Source organism: Aquarana catesbeiana, linkage group LG01 (genome assembly GCF_042186555.1).
Source record: "Aquarana catesbeiana isolate 2022-GZ linkage group LG01, ASM4218655v1, whole genome shotgun sequence".
Lineage (NCBI taxonomy): Eukaryota > Metazoa > Chordata > Amphibia > Anura > Ranidae > Aquarana > Aquarana catesbeiana.
Window position 1 is genome coordinate 775,980,240 of NC_133324.1, and position 18,800 is coordinate 775,999,039.

General features: G+C 44.1%; 1 protein-coding gene across 1 annotated transcript in view; it reads right to left on the reverse strand.

Moving 5' to 3' along the window:
* The window catches only part of SCRG1 (stimulator of chondrogenesis 1), a 73,327-nt gene that overhangs the window by 8,821 nt on the left and 45,706 nt on the right, over window positions 1-18,800 (reverse strand). Inside the window, exon 2 of the mRNA XM_073612033.1 lies at window positions 9,210-9,475. Coding sequence (XP_073468134.1) covers window positions 9,210-9,448 — 239 coding nt within the window. The 5' untranslated portion in view covers window positions 9,449-9,475. The remainder of the gene's footprint in view (window positions 1-9,209; window positions 9,476-18,800) is intronic.

Here is an 18,800-nt window from a genome sequence, read left to right on the forward strand (position 1 = left end):
CACACGATCGGATTGTTCGCCAACAAAACCGTGGAATTTTGGCCGAAGGGCGTTGGCCCAAACTTGTCTTGCATACACACAGCCACACAATTGTTGGCCAACAAATACGAACGTAGTGACGTTCGTGATGTACTACGAGCCGATAAAAAGGAAGTTCAGTAGAAGTTTGGTGAGTGTTTATTCGCACTTTTCAATTCGCACTTTTCAGTTCACACTTTTCATTTTGTTTCTGAACGGCTGTTTGTCAACCAGCCATGTTGCGGAATCGGAGGAGATAACATGTTATTTATTATTGGCCTTGGAGTTATTGCTTTGACATTATTTTCTTGGTTGAATAATGATTTGATTTGGTATATTTTCTATATTTTTGGATGCATAGAATGCACTTTTTGGTTAAGTTCTATTGGCAGATAGCATGTCTAATTTTATTTATTTTCTTTTTTTAATGCACAATAAAAAAAAATTGTGGAGAATAATACTTGGCTGTGTGTTTTACTTCAAATGACAGTTTGGGAGTAGGCAGTTACATTTAAAAAAATACAATGTAAAATTGACAAGGGACACCAACATAGTTGTATTTTTGATCTTAAAACTACAGGATAAAGGTGTTGTGGTAACTTGCCCAAATAAAAAAAAAAGAATAATAATATTATTCTTGATATTCTTGATATCACTAGAAAAAAAAAGCCTTTGAAAATTTGTTTGCAATAACTCCATCAGTATCACCAGCAAAGCAACTTCATTATTATCCCATTAACCACTTGCCGACCGCCTAACGCACATATACGGCGGCAGAATGGCACGGGCAGGCAGAATCACGTACCTGAACGTGATCTGCCTCCCGCGGGCGGGGGGTCCGATTGGACCCCCCCCCGGTGCCAGCGGCGGTCGGCATTTGACTGGGAGCGTCGGGAGGCGAGGGGGAGACCATACGATCGTGGCCCCCCCCTCGCGATCGCTCCCAGCCAATCAGAATCCTCCCCTGCCTGTGTGTAGTTTCACACAGGCAGAGGATGTGATGTCATCTCTCCTCGGCTCGGCAGTTTCCGTTCCAGCGCCGAGGAGAGAAGACATGTAAGTGCACAACACACACACACAGTAGAACATGCCAGGCATACTTTACACCCCCGATCCCCCCCCAATCACCCCCCCCCCCGTCACAAACTGACAGCAAGCAGTATTTTTTTTTTTCTGATTACTGCATGGTGTCAGTTTGTGACAGTTACAGTGTTAGGGCAGTGAGTGTTAGGCCCCCTTTAGGTCAAGGATACCCCCCTAACCCCCCCTAATAAAGTTTTAACCCCTTGATCACCCCCTGTCACCAGTGTCACTAAGCGATCATTTTTCTGATCGCTGTATTAGTGTCGCTGGTGACGCTAGTTAGGGAGGTAAATATTTAGGTTCGCCGTCAGCGTTTTATAGCGACAGGGACCCCCATATACTATCTAATAAATGTTTTAACCCCTTGATTGCCCCCTAGTTAACCCTTTCACCACTGATCACCGTATAACCGTTACGGGTGACGCTGGTTAGTTCGTTTATTTTTTATAGTGTCAGGGCACCCGCCGTTTATTACCGAATAAAGGTTTAGCCCCCTGATCGCCCGGCGGTGATATGCGTCGCCCCAGGCAGCGTCAGATTAGCGCCAGTACCGCTAACACCCACGCACGCAGCATACGCCTCCCTTAGTGGTATAGTATCTGTACGGATCAATATCTGATCCGATCAGATCTATACTAGTGTCCCCAGCAGTTTAGGGTTCCCAAAAACGCAGTGTTAGCGGGATCAGCCCAGATACCCGCTAGCACCTGCGTTTTTCCCCTCTGCCCGGCCCAGCCCACCCAAGTGCAGTATCGATCGATCACTGTCACTTACAAAACACTAAACGCATAACTGCAGCGTTCACAGAGTCAGGCCTGATCCCTGCGATCGCTAACAGTTTTCTTGGTAGCGTTTTGGTGAACTGGCAAGCACCAGCCCCAGGCAGCGTCAGGTTAGCGCCAGTACCGCTAACACCCACGCACGCAGCGTACACCTCCCTTCTGAACGGATCAATATCTGATCCGATCAGATCTATACTAGCGTCCCCAGCAGTTTAGGGTTCCCAAACACGCAGTGTTAGCGGGATCAGCCCAGATACCTGCTAGCACCTGCGTTTTGCCCCTCCGCCCGGCCCAGCCCACCCAAGTGCAGTATCGATCGATCACTGTCACTTACAAAACACTAAATGCATAACTGCAGCGTTCGCAGAGTCAGGCCTGATCCCTGCGATCGCTAACAGTTTTTTTTGTAGCGTTTTGGTGAACTGGCAAGCACCAGCGGCCTAGTACACCCCGGTCGTAGTCAAACCAGCACTGCAGTAACACTTGGTGACGTGACGAGTCCCATAAGTGCAGTTCAAGCTGGTGAGGTGGCAAGCACAAGTAGTGTCCCGCTGCCACCAAAAAGACAAACACAGGCCCGTCGTGCCCATAGTGCCCTTCCTGCTGCATTCGCCAATCCTAATTGGGAACCCACCGCTTCTGCAGCGCCCGTACTTCCCCCATTCACATCCCCAACCAAATGCAGTCGGCTGCATGAGAGGCATTTTCTTTATGTCCTCCCGAGTACCCCTACCCAACGAACCCCCCCAAAAAAGATGTCGTGTCTGCAGCAAGCGCGGATATAGGCGTGACACCCGCTATTATTGTCCCTCCTGTCCTGACAATCCTGGTCTTTGCATTGGTGAATGTTTTGAACGCTACCATTCACTAGATGAGTATTAGCGTAGGGTACAGCATTGCACAGACTAGGCACACTTTCACAGGGTCTCCCAAGATGCCATCGCATTTTGAGAGACCCGAACCTGGAACCGGTTACAGTTACAAAAGTTAGTTACAAAAAAAAGTGTAAAAAAAAAAAACACAAAAATATAAAATAAAAAAAAAATAGTTGTCGTTTTATTGTTCTCTCTCTCTCTATTCTCTCTCTCTTGTTCTGCTCTTTTTTACTGTATTCTATTCTGCAATGTTTTATTGTTATTATGTTTTATCATGTTTGTTTTTCAGGTATGCAATTTTTTATACCTTACCGTTTACTGTGCTTTATTGTTAACCATTTTTTTGTCTTCAGGTACGCCATTCACGACTTTGAGTGGTTATACCAGAATGATGCCTGCAGGTTTAGGTATCATCTTGGTATCATTCTTTTCAGCCAGCGATCGGCTTTCATGTAAAAGCAATCCTAGCAGCTAATTAGCCTCTAGACTGCTTTTACAAGCAGTGGGAGGGAATGCCCCCCCCCCCCAACGTCTTCCGTGTTTTTCTCTGGCTCTCCTGTCTCAACAGGGAACCTAAGAATGCAGTCGGTGATTCAGCCAGCTGACCATAGAGCTGATCAGAGACCAGAGTGGCTCCAAACATCTCTATGGCCTAAGAAACCAGAAGCTACGAGCATTTTATGACTTAGATTTCGCCGGATGTAAACAGCGCCATTGGGAAATTGGGAAAGCATTTTATCACACCGATCTTGGTGTGGTCAGATGCTTTGAGGGCAGAGGAGAGATCTAGGGTCTAATAGACCCCAATTTTTGCAAAAAAGAGTACCTGTCACTACCTATTGCTATGATAGGGGATATTTACATTCCCTGAGATAACAATAAAAATGATTAAAAAAAAAAAAAAATGAAAGGAACAGTTTAAAAATAAGATAAAAAAATAATAATAATAAAGAAAAAAAAAAAAAAAAAAAAGCACCCCTGTCCCCCCCTGCTCTCGCGCTAAGGCGAACGCAAGCGTCGGTCTGGCGTCAAATGTAAACAGCAATTGCACCATGCATGTGAGGTATCACCACGAATGTCAGATCGAGGGCAGTAATTTTAGCAGTAGACCTCCTCTGTAAATCTAAAGTGGTAACCTGTAAAGGCTTTTAAAGGCTTTTAAAAATGTATTTAGTTTGTCACCACTGCACGTTTGTGCGCAATTTTAAAGCATGTCATGTTTGGTATCCATGTACTCGGCCTAAGATCATCTTTTTTATTTCATCAAACATTTGGGCAATATAGTGTGTTTTAGTGCATTAAAATTTTAAAAAGTGTGTTTTTTCCCCAAAAAATGCGTTTGAAAAATCGCTGCGCAAATACTGTGTGAAAAAAAAAATGAAACACCCACCATTTTAATCTGTAGGGCATTTGCTTTAAAAAAATATATAATGTTTGGGGGTTCAAAGTAATTTTCTTGCAAAAAAAAATTATTTTTTTATGTAATCAAAAAGTGTCAGAAAGGGCTTTGTCTTCAAGTGGTTAGAAGAGTGGGTGATGTGTGACATAAGCTTCTAGATGTTGTGCATAAAATGCCAGGACAGTTCAAAACCCCCCAAATGACCCCATTTTGGAAAGTAGACACCCCAAGCTATTTGCTGAGAGGCATGTCGAGTCCATGGAATATTTTATATTGTGACACAAGTTGCGGGAAAGAGACAATTTTTTATTTTTTTTATTTTTTTTTGCACAAAGTTGTCACTAAATGATATATTGCTCAAACATGCCATGGGAATATGTGAAATTACACCCCAAAATACATTCTGTTGCTTCTCCTGAGTACTGGGATACCACATGTGTGGGACTTTTTGGGAGCCTAGCCGCGTATGGGACCCCGAAAACCAAGCACCGCCTTCAGGCTTTCTAAGGCCGTAAATTTTTGATTTCACTCTTCACTGCCTATCACAGTTTCGGAGGCCATGGAATGCCCAGGTGGCAAAAACCCCCCCCAAATGACCCCATTTTGGAAAGTAGACACCCCAAGCTATTTGATGAGAGGTATAGTGAGTATTTTGCAGACCTCACTTTTTGTCACAAAGTTTTGAAAATTGAAAAAAGAAAAAAAAAATTTTTTTTTCTCGTCTTTCTTTATTTTCAAAAACAAATGAGAGCTGCAAAATACTCACCATGCCTCTCAGCAAATAGCTTGGGGTGTCTACTTTCCAAAATGGGGTCATTTGGGGGGGGTTTGTGCCACCTGGGCATTCCATGGCCTCCGAAACTGTGATAGGTAGTGAGGAGTAAAATCAAAAATGTACGCCCTTAGAAATCCTGAAGGCAGTGATTGGTTTTCGGGGCCCCGTACGCGGCTAGGCTCTCAAAAAGTCCCACACATGTGGTATCCCCGTACTCAGGAGAAGCAGCTAAATGTATTTTGGGGTGCAATTCCACATATGCCCATGGCCTGTGTGAGCAATATATCATTTAGTGACAACTTTGTGCAAAAAAAAAAATAAAAAAATTGTCACCTTCCCGCAACTTGTGTCAAAATATAAAACACTCCATGGACTCAACATGCCTCAAAGCAAATAGCTTGGGGTGTCTACTTTCCAAAATGGGGTCATTTGGGGGGGTTTTATGCCATCTGGGCATTTTATGGCCTTCAAAACTGTGATAGGTAGTGAGGAGTAAAATCAAAAATATACGCCCTTAGAAATCCTGAAGGCAGTGATTGGTTTTCGGGGCCCCGTACGTGACTAGGCTCCTAAAAAGTCCCACACATGTGGTATCCCCATACTCAGGAGAAGCAGCTAAATGTATTTTGGGGTGCAATTCCACATATGCCCATGGCCTGTGTGAGCAATATATCATTTAGTGACAACTTTTTGTAATTTTTTTTTTTTTTGTCATTATTCAATCACTTGGGACAAAAAAAATGAATATTCAATGGGCTCAACATGCCTCTCAGCAAATTCCTTGGGATGTCTACTTTCCAAAATGGGGTCATTTGTGGGGGTTTTGTACTGCCCTGCCATTTTAGCACCTCAAGAAACGACATAGGCAGTCATAAATTAAAGGCTGTGTAAATTCCAGAAAATGTACCCTAGTTTGTAGGCGCTATAACTTTTGCGCAAACCAATAAATATACACTTATTGACATTTTTTCTACCAAAGACATGTGGCCGAATACATTTTGGCCTAAATGTATGACTAAAATTGAGTTTATTGGATTTTTTTTAGAACAAAAAGTAGAAAATATCATTTTTTTTCAAAATTTTCGGTCTTTTTCCGTGTATAGCGCAAAAAATAAAAACGGCAGAGGTGATCAAATACCATCAAAAGAAAGCTCTATTTGTGGGAAGAAAAGGACGCAAATTTCGTTTGGGTACAGCATTGCATGACCGCGCAATTAGCAGTTAAAGCGACGCAGTGCCGAATTGTAAAAAGTGCTCTGGTCAGGAAGGGGGTAAAACCTTCCGGGGCTGAAGTGGTTAAAGAAGAAGAGAAAGTGCGCTGCATTTCGAGACTTTCATTTCAATTTGCCACGTCACCAGGGCTTTTTTTCTCGGAGAATAGGTGCAGGAACTCCCCCCCCATATGAGTCACCCCTTGTCTCTGCCCCTACCCACCTCTGACCACCGTCCCTTGATTCCACCCCAGTACTGCCCCTTTTAGAGAATACAGAACCAAGTATCGTTTTGTGGTGCTAAATCATTTGTATGGAACATGATGATAAAAAGAAAAGCAGTAAAATAGATCCCCTGCAGTCAGCAACAATAGAATCCCAGCAATAGATCCCCAGACAACAATAGACTCCCCCAGCAACAATGGACTCCACACCAACAATAGATTCCCTGCAGCAATAGTGAACTACCCACAACAAAATATCACACCCAGTAACAAAATATCCACCCAAGCAACATTAGACCCCCCTCCCCAGCAGCAACAACAAATCTTCCAGCAGCCAGCATCAATAGATCCTCCAGCAACCAGTAAAAATAGACCTCTCCCAAAACAGTAGATCCCTTCCAGCAACATAAGACCCCCCAGCAACAAAAGATTCCCCATCAGCAACAATTGACCCTCACACAAAACCAGATCCCCACCAGTGACAATAGATCCCCCAGCAGCCAACATCCATAGACCCTCCAGCACACCCCATGCTTTTACATACATTCAGTGCTGGAGGTGCCAGAACTTCGTTCCTGCTGAAAAAAAGCCCTGCACGTCACAAATGTTAATTCTCCTTTACGAACGTTAGTTTACAAGACCGACCGCTTCTGGCTCATCCTTGCTTCTGAGCATGCGTGTTTGTACTTTGTACTTTTGTCCGACGGACTTGTGTACACAAAATCCGACAACACACATTTGTTCACGGAAAATTCGAAAACCTGCTATCCAACATTTGTCTGCGGAAAATCCGACAACAATTGTCCGATGGAGCATACAAACAGTTGGATTTTCCGCCAACAGCCTGAGATCGAACATTTCCCGTCGGAAAGTCTGATCGTGTGTACGAGGCTTTTCACTCCAGCTGCCCGTAGTATCATCCTCTACAACCCAAAACTTTGGGTAATGGCACGGATTGATCCTGCAGTGGAGAGGCCCCCACAGGTAGGTGTTTGGGGACAGGGGTGCATAGAAAGTTACTGCTGCATTTTTTTTTCAATGCAGATAGTGCTCTGTTAGTTTATCTGACCATTCAGATTCCAACTGCTATCTTTGAAGGATGGATAAAAAAAGGAATATAACCATCTATTCAGTTGTAGAATTTTTATTTTCGTTTTTTTGGCAATACATAATTTTTTTACAATTTGGTGTTTAAGCTTTGGTTTAGATCTTGAATGTAATAAAGATAAATGATATACCACAATGTACAACCAGAACATCTATCTATCTATCTATCTATCTATCTATCTATCTATCTATCTATCTATCTATCTATCTATCTATCTATCTATCTATATAGAGAGAGAGAGATGTATATATCTATATATATAGATATATTCTATATAGATATATCTATATATATCAGCTTATTTCCATCATCCAATCACGTGCAAGAAAAAGTTTTTGGGTTTTTTTTTTTTCCTTGCACCTGACTGGGTAGTCTTTGTAAAGTGAAGATTCCCCTCACTAAACTCTGGGGAAAATTAGTGCACCTGCACTTGCAAAGTACACAGTCTATTTGCCTTTAATAAATAAGCCCCAAAGTGTAAGTGTCTTGCCCAGTTCTTTCTTTCATATGCAATAGCACAGTTTAGACTATCTATGCAAGTCTGAAAGCTATTTTAATGTTGGGTATAAAATGGAAATTAGGTTAACAAATGTAGGACTGTAAGGATATGATTAATATTATATGACTGTTGTCAGCTGCTACTGAAATTACTTTTATCAGGGTATGGAACTTGCATATGCTGGTTGCAGTATAATGATCAATATTTTTAACATTTTCAGCTGGCTTTATTTTTTATGTTTTCACACCCACAAACAGAAATTATCATTTCTTCAACAGGTATTTCAGTGTATTGCTTTCTACAAGCAGTAGAAAGACATTATTTAAACTAAGCTATTTTGACAGAACGGGAATGTTTTAAACTGCAATATGGAACCTATTTGAACACTATATAAAATTTTACATTGCATCGTTGTATATAATAACCAAGGTCATTACTGTTGAATTGTGGTGAGGAATATTTTACTCCTCCAGGCTTTGTGTGACCAATTATGTCACGTTGAAATAACCTAAATATTTTTTTCTAGGTCAAGGCAACATGTGAGTAAAGCTACATTTTCTGACATACAGTAGAAATGATACAGGGATAGTATAAAAAGTTGTTGTTCCTGGGACACTCGATTTATATAGCGCCAACAGTTTACGCAGCGCTTTACAATGTAAAGGGGGGACAGCACAATTACGATACAGTTCAATTCAGAAGGGACAGGAAGGCCCTGCTCATAGAGCTTACATTCTAAAGGACGCTAATGTTTGTGAATGTTAGCCATAGTACTGTAAGTACATTACTGGAATGCGTTTATTAATGCCATGCTCCTAATTTATTGTCCATTTAAAAACTGGAGAAGAACAGGTGACTATGGAAATGTTTCAGCAGCCAGCAAATGCAGAGGGAAGTGGGACATACCACCCTCTGCATTCCTCTTGCCGTTGCTTGTCTTGGGAAAGCTCAGAGCCTAGACTATCAAGCCAAGACTAAGACCAAGTCAAGACTAGCCAAACCTATAAAGCAGCTGTCTCCTTTCTAGCTGTTGTCGGATTGATTGCAGCAGGAGGGGAGAGGGGGCAGGTCAGGCCTTACAGCTCAGGTTAGGAAGCTCCTTGTAACATAGGACTAAGTACTATATGTAATATGTCCAATAGTGAACAGTCTGTGCATCCAGACATCAAAAGGTAAATGCAGAAAATACATTTAAGAAGAATAAAATACTGTACATAAAATACAACACATCTTACCTTGGACAGCAGAGCAGCTCATTAAAATTGCAGTAGCACACCATATCACATCCTGTGCCTTCCCAAAAGTGGTCTTGCAGATTTTTATTCATTGGCCAAAGATCCTGCATTCCCTCTGGAATGTTATGACAGTTCCGATCTTTGAGAATCTTTTTATAACATGAGAGACGCCCGACTGGAGTAGCAGTGATTCCCCAGACAATAGTCAATAATAGTACAACATCTCTAGCCAATTTCATTTTTCACCAGAGAAAAATATGATCACCCTGAAAGAAAAAAAAAGCACATCGTTTAGAATAAGTAAGTGTGTGGTTGGTTGTCTGTACAGGCAGAGCTGGATTTCATTTAAAGAGAATTTCAAAGAAAAATGAAAAACCCTTATTTACCTAAAACTCCCTTTTGTAATAATGCAAAGAGTACCTTGCCTTTCTCAGTTCTCATAATCCACAAATCAAAATAGTTCACAAATAATTTCATTGTACAGATGAGTACAGTTTAAAATTTCACCACCAAAGGGTATTAGCAGACAGTATCTGAATTTCTAGCTCTAACATTAAAATGCAGATGCCATCTACATACTGTAAACAGGGCCGCCATTGGGGGGGACAGCCCATACACATGTAGGGGGCTCAGGCGTCCCAACCAGGGGCAGACTGACCATTCAGATCTTATCAGTAGGGGGCCCCGTGAGAGGCTCAATCTGCCCCTGGAGGTGCCCACAGATTACAATGCAGATATAAGGAGGGTTAAACCCAGAGGAAGCAAACAACCATGGCATCCCTGCTGGCAGTTGCCGCAGTGGTGGGAGAGGACTCACATGCTGGCCAGGGATGAGAGAGGGTGAGTGGACTCATGTAAAGCAATACCAAAGAAAATTCCCAGCTCAACTCACCAGCCCAAAAAAAAAAAAAAAAAACAGGGGTTTAGTTAGCACACATTTGCAAATACATGCGGAGGCCGTGACAAGGTACCCCATCATTATCCGCAGTCCTAACTCTATACATCTTTGGGAGCCTCCATAGTAGAAGCACATGCATTATAATGGATAGGCACCACAGAGTGGACTCGGGGGAACCTGCATTGTGTGCAGCAGGTCAGTGACAGTGATCGTCAACCCAGCAGCTTAGCGTATCACTCTGTTTAAATCTATACCAGCCATGCTGAGTGTTCCTGCCCAGTGCTCATACACCAAGTGCTATTCCCTATCTAACAACCCTGATCACTATACACTGAGTGCACACTGATATGTGTACACTGAGTGCACTCAGTGTACACATATCAGTGTTATATATACAGTAGGTAATAGCATTTATTGTATAGATATCATTGTTATATATGACACTAATATCTGTACACTGAGTGCTATTCCCTATATATAACACTGATCTCTGTGCACTCAGTGTACAGATATTAGTGCTCTACAGGGGTGGACTGACCATTCAGGTATAATGCCGCGTACACGCGATCGAACTTCTCTTCGGAAAAAGATATGACAGCTTTTACGACGGGATTCCACTCAAGTTTGCCTTGCATACACACGGTCACGCAAAAGTTTGCTGAACTTACGACCGTCAAGAACGCGGTGACGTACAACACTACAACGAGCCGAGAAAATGAAGTTCAATGCTTCTAAGCGTGCGTTGAATTGTTTCCGAGCATGCATAGGAATTTTGCGCATCGAAATTGCCACAGACGATCGCATTTTCGGATAGGAACTTTTCCCGACCGAAAAATCGAGAACATGCTCTCAATGCTTTGCTGGCTGGAATTCGGCCAGCAAAAGTCCGATGGAGCTTACACACGTTTGCATTTTCCGACGAAAAACTCTCATTGGTCTTTTGCGCGGCCAAAATTCCGATCCTGTGTATGCGGCATAATGGAGTTTTATATAGAAATAAGTAGATGTCAGGGGGTCTTATACTGAGGTTTGTAAGTGTCAGGGGGTCTTATATAGAGGTTGGTAGGTATTTGAAATTTTTAATGTATATAGAGATTGGTATGTGTCTGGAGTCTTATATAGAGGTTGGTAGGTGTTAGTGTGTCTTATATAGAGGTCAGTGTGTCAGTGGGTCTTTTTAGAGGTCAGTAGGTATTGGTGGGGTCTTATATAGAGGTTGCTAGGTGTCCAGGAGTCTTATATAGAGGTGGCTAGGTATACTGTTGATTGGAATACACTTTCCATCTTCATATGTTAAGTGTTAAAATAAAAGTGGGTGCACTAAAGGACTTCGGTGGGATGGCCAGTGGGCGGATTCTTTGGGACGGCCAGTGGGCGGATTCTTTGGGACGGCCAGTGGCTGATGGCTGCCCTGTCTGAAAGGCATATGTAGCAATACTCACGGTGGAGCTGCTGGTTTAAGCGGGCCTGTCCTCTTTGCTCTACACCCTTCTTAAATTGTTCACTCCCCTTGACACAACTGTAGTGCAGTGTTGAAATAATATGAGCATTAACTTTAACCCACAATATACACTTACAATTAGGATTACCTCTCCCTGGGTACTGGTAACTCCACCTGTAGGAGCAATGACAACACTGCACACAAACTTCAATAATGACCAAAAATAACTTCTTTCTTTGAATAAGTAATATATTTATATAAAGAGTTATTTCAATAAATATACTATCACACCAACGTAGTGCGATAGTATAAGGAATGATATGACAATCAATGACAATCACAGAAATATGTATATTGGTATGAACCTATACCTGGGAGCTCCCCTTAATCTAGACCTTAAAGTCACTATACTACAATGCAGGGCCCTGCAATGAAAAAGGCAGTCCAGACGTCTTCGCTAGCTTTTATAATTGTAATCCGTATAGGGGGTTCCTCCTGTGTGCTATGTAGTGTAGTATAACACACTAAAACAATTGTAATCCAAATGAGTGACTAGGTGTCTTTATATGAAGAAACAAAACATCTAACATCTGCTCTTGAACGCTGAAGTCTATCTGGATGTAATGCTCTCAGACTTAACTTGTTCCGTGGGACAATCAGTCCCAGCAACACTCTGTACAGTTCTAAAGTTGTGTGTGTAATACTCAATTAAACTTCTGGGTAACAACCCTCTCACCACACGGGATCCAGGCAGGTGGATGTCTCCGGTTCAGCAGTTCTCAGTTCCGTAAAGAGGCACCACCACGCCGTCATACTGTTCCGTCACAAACGACCGGGAGTGCTTGGTTACCTCCCCACGGGTCTTCCGAAACAATACCGTCTCTTGTCCAGCTCACTACGATGCGATGGCAGGACACTATAGCTGCTCTGCTCCTTCACCAAGTAGGCCGCAACCCTGTGGGACACACACACCCACAGAGTACTGCTGGCAGGCCACGCATCCCAGGCACAAGAGACCTAAAATGGCCGCTGCTTCCCCTTTTATATCCCCCCACAATGCAGTTCAGTTCTGACTTTGTCCAGGAGCATTGTGGGTGGGTCAGAGTTACAGTTCCAAAGTAAACAATGAATCACTTCCGTGTTACTTAATCCTGGGAGTAAACTTATTGCACTCTATCAGTTGTCCACAAGATGGCACTAACACAACTATTGTACTGAATAATACACATAGAGCTAGAAACAACAGTTGTCAGCACTACATACTCCCCCTGCTCTAAATCTTTGGTCCCCAAAGATATGTAAAACCTTGTTTCTACTACACATCTTAGCCTCTAAACGAGAACACAGGACTGACGGGAGCCTCCCACTAATTCTCAGGTGTTGGAAAGCTACACTGTGTACCCACAACTGTCACTTTAGTATCGGATACAGGTGTACCAAGGGGTGAAACAGGGTTCTCATTATCCAGACTGACTGAGGAGGAACTAGGCGCATCAATGTTCCTTTTACTGGTAATCTTGGTTGTTTCTGAACACTCACCCAATGTATCGTATGTTAGTATCTTGGGTGGGCGAATGTTCCTCTTTTCCCTTTGTTGTTTTGGTGTGTCCCCTATTTCTGGCTGAACACCACTTTCTTCTATTTCAGTGGGAGATAAACACTCTTCAGCTCTTCCAGACAATGGCACAAACTCTGGAGCTTCTGGCCTGAGAGCCTTACTACTCTCCTCGGCTGTGGGTGATGAAACACTCGCTTCAGTTTCAGGTATATTAGATGACCACAACCAGCTAATGTCCATCTCTCCCTCCTCACTGTCTCCAGTTGCCGAAGTTCCAGACTGGGACCTAGTTACAAGCCGTGGTGCAACTTCTGATGTGGATGATAATTCCTCCTCGGGGATTATCCTGACTGCATCAGTAAGAGGCAAAAGGTGATTCCGATGCCAAGTTTTAGTTGGTCCATCACTTCCTTCTGGCCTGATTTCAAATACTGGGAGCCCTGGGAGCTGTTTACACACAACGTATGGTTGTGATCTCCATCCATTTGCCAACTTGTGTTTGCCAGGAACACCCAAATTCCTTAGTAAGACTCGGTCACCTGGTTGAAGATCTTGGACCCTTACTTTAAGGTCAAAGTTTCTCTTATTCCTGTTCTCCCGGTTTTCCGACATAGTCCAGGCCTTCTCATAAGCAACCTTCAGACTCTTTCTCAACCTATTTGCATATCCTCGATAGGAAGCTTCTGATGTGTGATCCAGAGAAGTTCCAAAAGCCAGGTCCACTGGTAACCTAGCCTCACACCCAAAAATCAGCCGATAAGGTGAATATCCTGTGAGGTCACTCTTGGTGCTGTTGTATGCATGTACTAAAGCGGCAATATGCTTACTCCAGTTGGGCTTTTGCTCGGAGGTTAATGTCCCCAACATATTAAGAAGAGTTCTATTAAACCTCTCCGGCTGAGGGTCTCCTTGCGGATGATAGAGTGTAGTTCTGGATTTTTTTTATCCCCAGTAGATCCAGCAACCTCCTGATGAGTGTACTCTCAAAGTCCCTCCCCTGGTCTTAGTGGATCCTCTGTGGTAAGCCGTAATGGACGAAGAATTTCTCCACTAATGTCTTTGCTACTGTGATTGCCTTCTGATCTTTTGTGGAGAAAGCTTGAGCATATCTGGTAAAATGATCTGTGACTACCAGAATATTTCCTTGCCCACTCAAGTCAGATTCTAAACACAGGAAGTCTATGCAAACTAGATCCATGGGGCCTTGGCTTGATAAATGTCCCATTGGGGCTGCCCGTTGTGGCAGCGTCTTTCTCTGGATACACCTATGGCAGGAGTGACAGTAACTCTCTACTTCTTTGTTCATGTAAGGCCAGTAGAATCTATCTCTTATCAATTGAAGAGTTCTTTCTGACCCCAAATGTCCATGAAAATCATGTAGAGCGATTAACACTGTCTCTCTGTGCTTCTCTGGCAGCAACAATTGCCACTTCTCCTCCGGATCTTCAGAGGGGCCCCTTCGGTACACCACCCCTTGCAACAACTGCAACCGATCCCACTCTTTGTGTAACAGTAGAGCTACTTTTTGGGCGCTTTTCAAAAGTAGGTCAGGGTGTTTACCCTCCAGAGCTTCCAACACCAGGCTGCAGAGTGGATCCTCTTGTTGATCTTTCCTAAGATCTTTCCTTGATAATTTAGGTTAACCCTCTGCAGCAATCTGGGAGATATTGCAGTAATACCTGGGTACTCCTGTTGTAGTCACTCCAATCTCTTCAGCTCTGGCTCCACCTTTCTCCTGCTTAACGGCTCCTTCACAAAGGGCTCTTACCCCATCTGGGGCAAGTTGAGTCCAATCCTCTTGGGAGCTCAGGGAACTGTGGGGTCTTCTTGACAGCGCATCTGCATCTCTGTTGCCCGCTCCCGGTCTGTATTTAAGGCTGAAGGAGAATGTTGAGAGAGCAGCCAACCACCTATGGCCTGTGGCGTCCAATTTTGGGGTGGTGAATAAGTATGTGAGTGGGTTGTTATCTGTTTTCACTACAAATTCGGCACCATAAAGATAATCCCTCAACTTGTCTACCACAACCCACTTCAAGGCCAGAAACTCAAGTTTATGAGTTGGGTAGTTCTTCTCAGCAGGAGACAAGCTTCGGCTCACATAAGCAACAGGCCTTAATTGTCCATTGTGATCCTGATAGAGCACTCCGCCCAGCCCATCTCGGCTGGCATCCACGTGCAGTTCATAGGGCTTGGTAGGATCCGCATAAGCTAACACTGGAGCAGTTGTAAGACTCTTCTTCAATAGACTGAATGTCTCCTCACATTCCTGAGTCCACAGATCCAGAATAGATTCCTTTTTCTTCCAGGGCCCTTCTTTTTGTCTCCCAGGTTTCTCCGAATCCTCATCAACCTCTTACTGATTCTTTAGTAGCTCTGTAAGTGGGTGGGCTATTTTTGCGAACCCCTCCACAAACCCCTGGTAGTAGGAGCAGAATCCTAGGAAGGACCTGAGCTCAGTTACATTCGTGGGCCTTGGCCAAGAGGTAACAGCTTCCAATTTCTCAGGATCAGTTGCTATCCCTTCTTCAGACACAATGTGCCCCAGATAGTTCACTGAAGACTGGTAGAATTGACACTTCTCCATTGAAAGTTTCAAACCCTCTTCATGTAACCTCTTTAGAACTTTTTCCAGTCGTTCTTCATGCTCTTCAATAGTTTGGCCAAACACAATGATATCGTCTAAGTACACTAAGACCTCAATTCATGTAGCCTACTGTCTTCTCCATGAGCCGCTGGAAAGTTGCTGGGGCCCCAGACAGACCTTGTGGCATCCGGTTGAATTCATAGAACCCCACGGGGGTGATGAAAGCAGTCTTCTCCTTATCCTCAGGACTCATGGGGATCTGGTAATAGCCACTCTTCAGATCTAAGACACTAAACCACTTCACCCCTGACAAGCTCTGTAGGGCATCTTCTATACGGGGGGGGGGGGGTAGTGTATTGATCTGGGATGGTCCGTCGGTTCAGAGTCCTGTAGTCGATACACAGCCGGAGTGACCCATTTTTCTTCCTCAACACCACTATCGGAGAGGCATATGGACTCCTGGACTCTTTGATAATCCCAGTCCTTTTTAGCTCAGCCAGCTGTTCTCGGAGGTCTTCTAGGTCCCCCAATGGGATTCTCCTTACCTTTTCCCGGAAGGGTTTGTCTTCTTCCAGCCGGATCTTGTGCTCTGCACTTTTTGCATACCCCACGTCAAACTCGCTCTTTGAGAAAATTTCCTTCCATCTCATGAGCTGGGCTTTGGCCCTCTCCATCCAAGCAGGCATAAGAGAGGTGTTTTTTGGGTAGAAATTCTCTATGGGAATCTCCTTTTCGGGGCTTCTCTTTACATCTCTTGGGGAAACTGGGGTTGCTTGGTTCGCCTGCCCAAGCAGCATTCTTGCTGGTACTTTCACAGGCAAGGCTGTCGTGTTCCGAACACTGACTGAGACTCTCCCTCTGCTCCTCTTAAGTGCCTTAGTTGATAACACTTTTGGAAGTATCTCCAGGCCCACATTCTCTTCCTGGGTGTCCGTTTCTAAGACAATGAAAGGACCAGGTTGTCTCCAGCTCAACTTAACAGAGGCCCTCATGCACACCACTTCACCTGGTTGTAGTAGTTGTTCACCTCGGTCTAAACGCCAAACTTTTCCCACTCCTTCTGCTGAGGCCTTCTGCTCATATACCATGTCCTTGTACACTTGGGTTAGCATGGGATGTACCTTCATGGCCGGGTCTCTTTCTTTCTGTACAAGGGGTATCAGGAGTCTTCTGACCAGATCAGTGTTTGTTCCGATGATGAGGGAACTTTTGTGGGCCCCAGGGGGCCGGGGACACACAACTGCCAGGGTGTCGAAAGTCTCCACCTTTCCAGCCACACTTGGATCAAAGGTGAGTTTGATAGGGATATACCCTTCATAAGGGAAGTTCTGGGTACCTAAACCCCATATCTCCAATTCCTCCAACTTTTGCAGGAGCAGATGTTTAAGATGCTTCATGTAGAAATCTTTGTATAGTAAGGTCACTTGGGCTTCAATATCCAACAGTGCCTTGGTGTAGATTCCCTCTACCTGGATTGGGATGATCGGGGAGGGTCCCACTAAGTTGCGGGGAAATTCACCCTGAGGTTTCGGCTTCTCCTGCCTACTAGAGCGAATCCTGGCTCCTCGTTTCCATGGACGCTTCCTCAGCTTCATTCTTCCTCCTTCTCTCAAAACTTTGGGAACTTGTGTTTTGTTAGAGTTGACATCAGTTACAGGGCGCCCAGCTGACTCCTTCACTGGGGCCCTTTGAAGTTTTCCACCGGCTTTTGACGTTGCAGTGCTGCTCTTGGACTTGGGCACACGTTCCCAAAGTGTCCAACCCCTCCACAGTTGAAACAACGTCCAGATCGGCTTCTGATGGTGGAGTCTGGTACTCTCTTCAATTTTTATGCTCCTTCACTGGGCAGATTTGGGGGTCTCGTGGTCAGCAAAGCCATCATTTCCATCAACTGACTCACCTGAGTCTTAAGAAGCTCAATCTGGGGATTATCCTCCATCACATTAACTGTTCGGACTCCAACAGTGTGCTTTGGTTCTTGAATGTTCTCCTTCTTCCTTTCTAGGATAGCTTCTTCCTCCCTTACAATCCAAATTAGATCTGGGTACTTCAATATGCCTCCATCTTGGAGGGTTCTTAACTGGAGGGTGATGGGATCCAAAGGCTGTGCACCTCTCAGGACTTGTTTGGCTCGAATCTCATCCACCTTACAAGGGTCTATTCCCTTCTTCAGTAATATCTGGTGGATGACCTTGTCCAGCCGTCTCATATATTCTGATAACTTCTCTCCAGTTTCCTGATAGGTGTGTTCTAATTGGTAAATTAGGTCGGAAACCTTTTCAGTATGTCCAAACACATCTTGCAGGATATCTAAATAGTCTTGGGCTACACAGTTCTGTTTGCTGAGCTTTAAATTTCGAATGGCCTTGGAAGCAGGCCCCTTGAGATTTTCAGTGATCCGCTGCTTCTTCTGTGTTTCAGGGATGTCCCACTCATCCGGGCACCTGCGTGGTCTGTTCCAACCACTCTTCAAAAGTATCTTCTCCTTCTCTGTGATGGGTTTGGGCTCAATTGCAGCCGGTGCTGACTGTGATGGACCCCTGACTCTTGTTAAACTCATCCGAGAGAAGGTGGCAGGATCCGAGAGAAGGTGGCAGGATCCTCCCCCAAGAAATTTTGTCTTGTCAGCGAGTTCAACGCTTTCACCCTTGAAGTTTTCTGCAACTCCCTTTCTCCATTCTAATAAGGCATAGGTGCGGCATGTCTCAGGATCAGGTCTTACTGCGACCACCTTGGCTCTTTGTCCTGGGGATAGTGTTTTCACCACGTGGTAATGTGTTCCTTCTCCCAGATATCTCCCCAGAGTTCGCTTCTGAGCGGATGCCTTCTGCCTCACACCACTGTGCCACAGTGAGGGGATCCATTATAGGGTTATTAAGAGGGTGCTTGGCTTCAGAGTGACAGTTATCCCGGATGAGCCCCCACATGTAGCAATACTCACGGTGGAGCTGCTGGTTTAAGCGGGCCTGTCCTCTTTGCTCTACACCCTTCTTAAATTGTTCACTCCCCTTGACACAACTGTAGTGCAGTGTTGAAATAATATGAGCATTAACTTTAACCCACAATATACACTTACAATTAGGATTACCTCTCCCTGGGTACTGGTAACT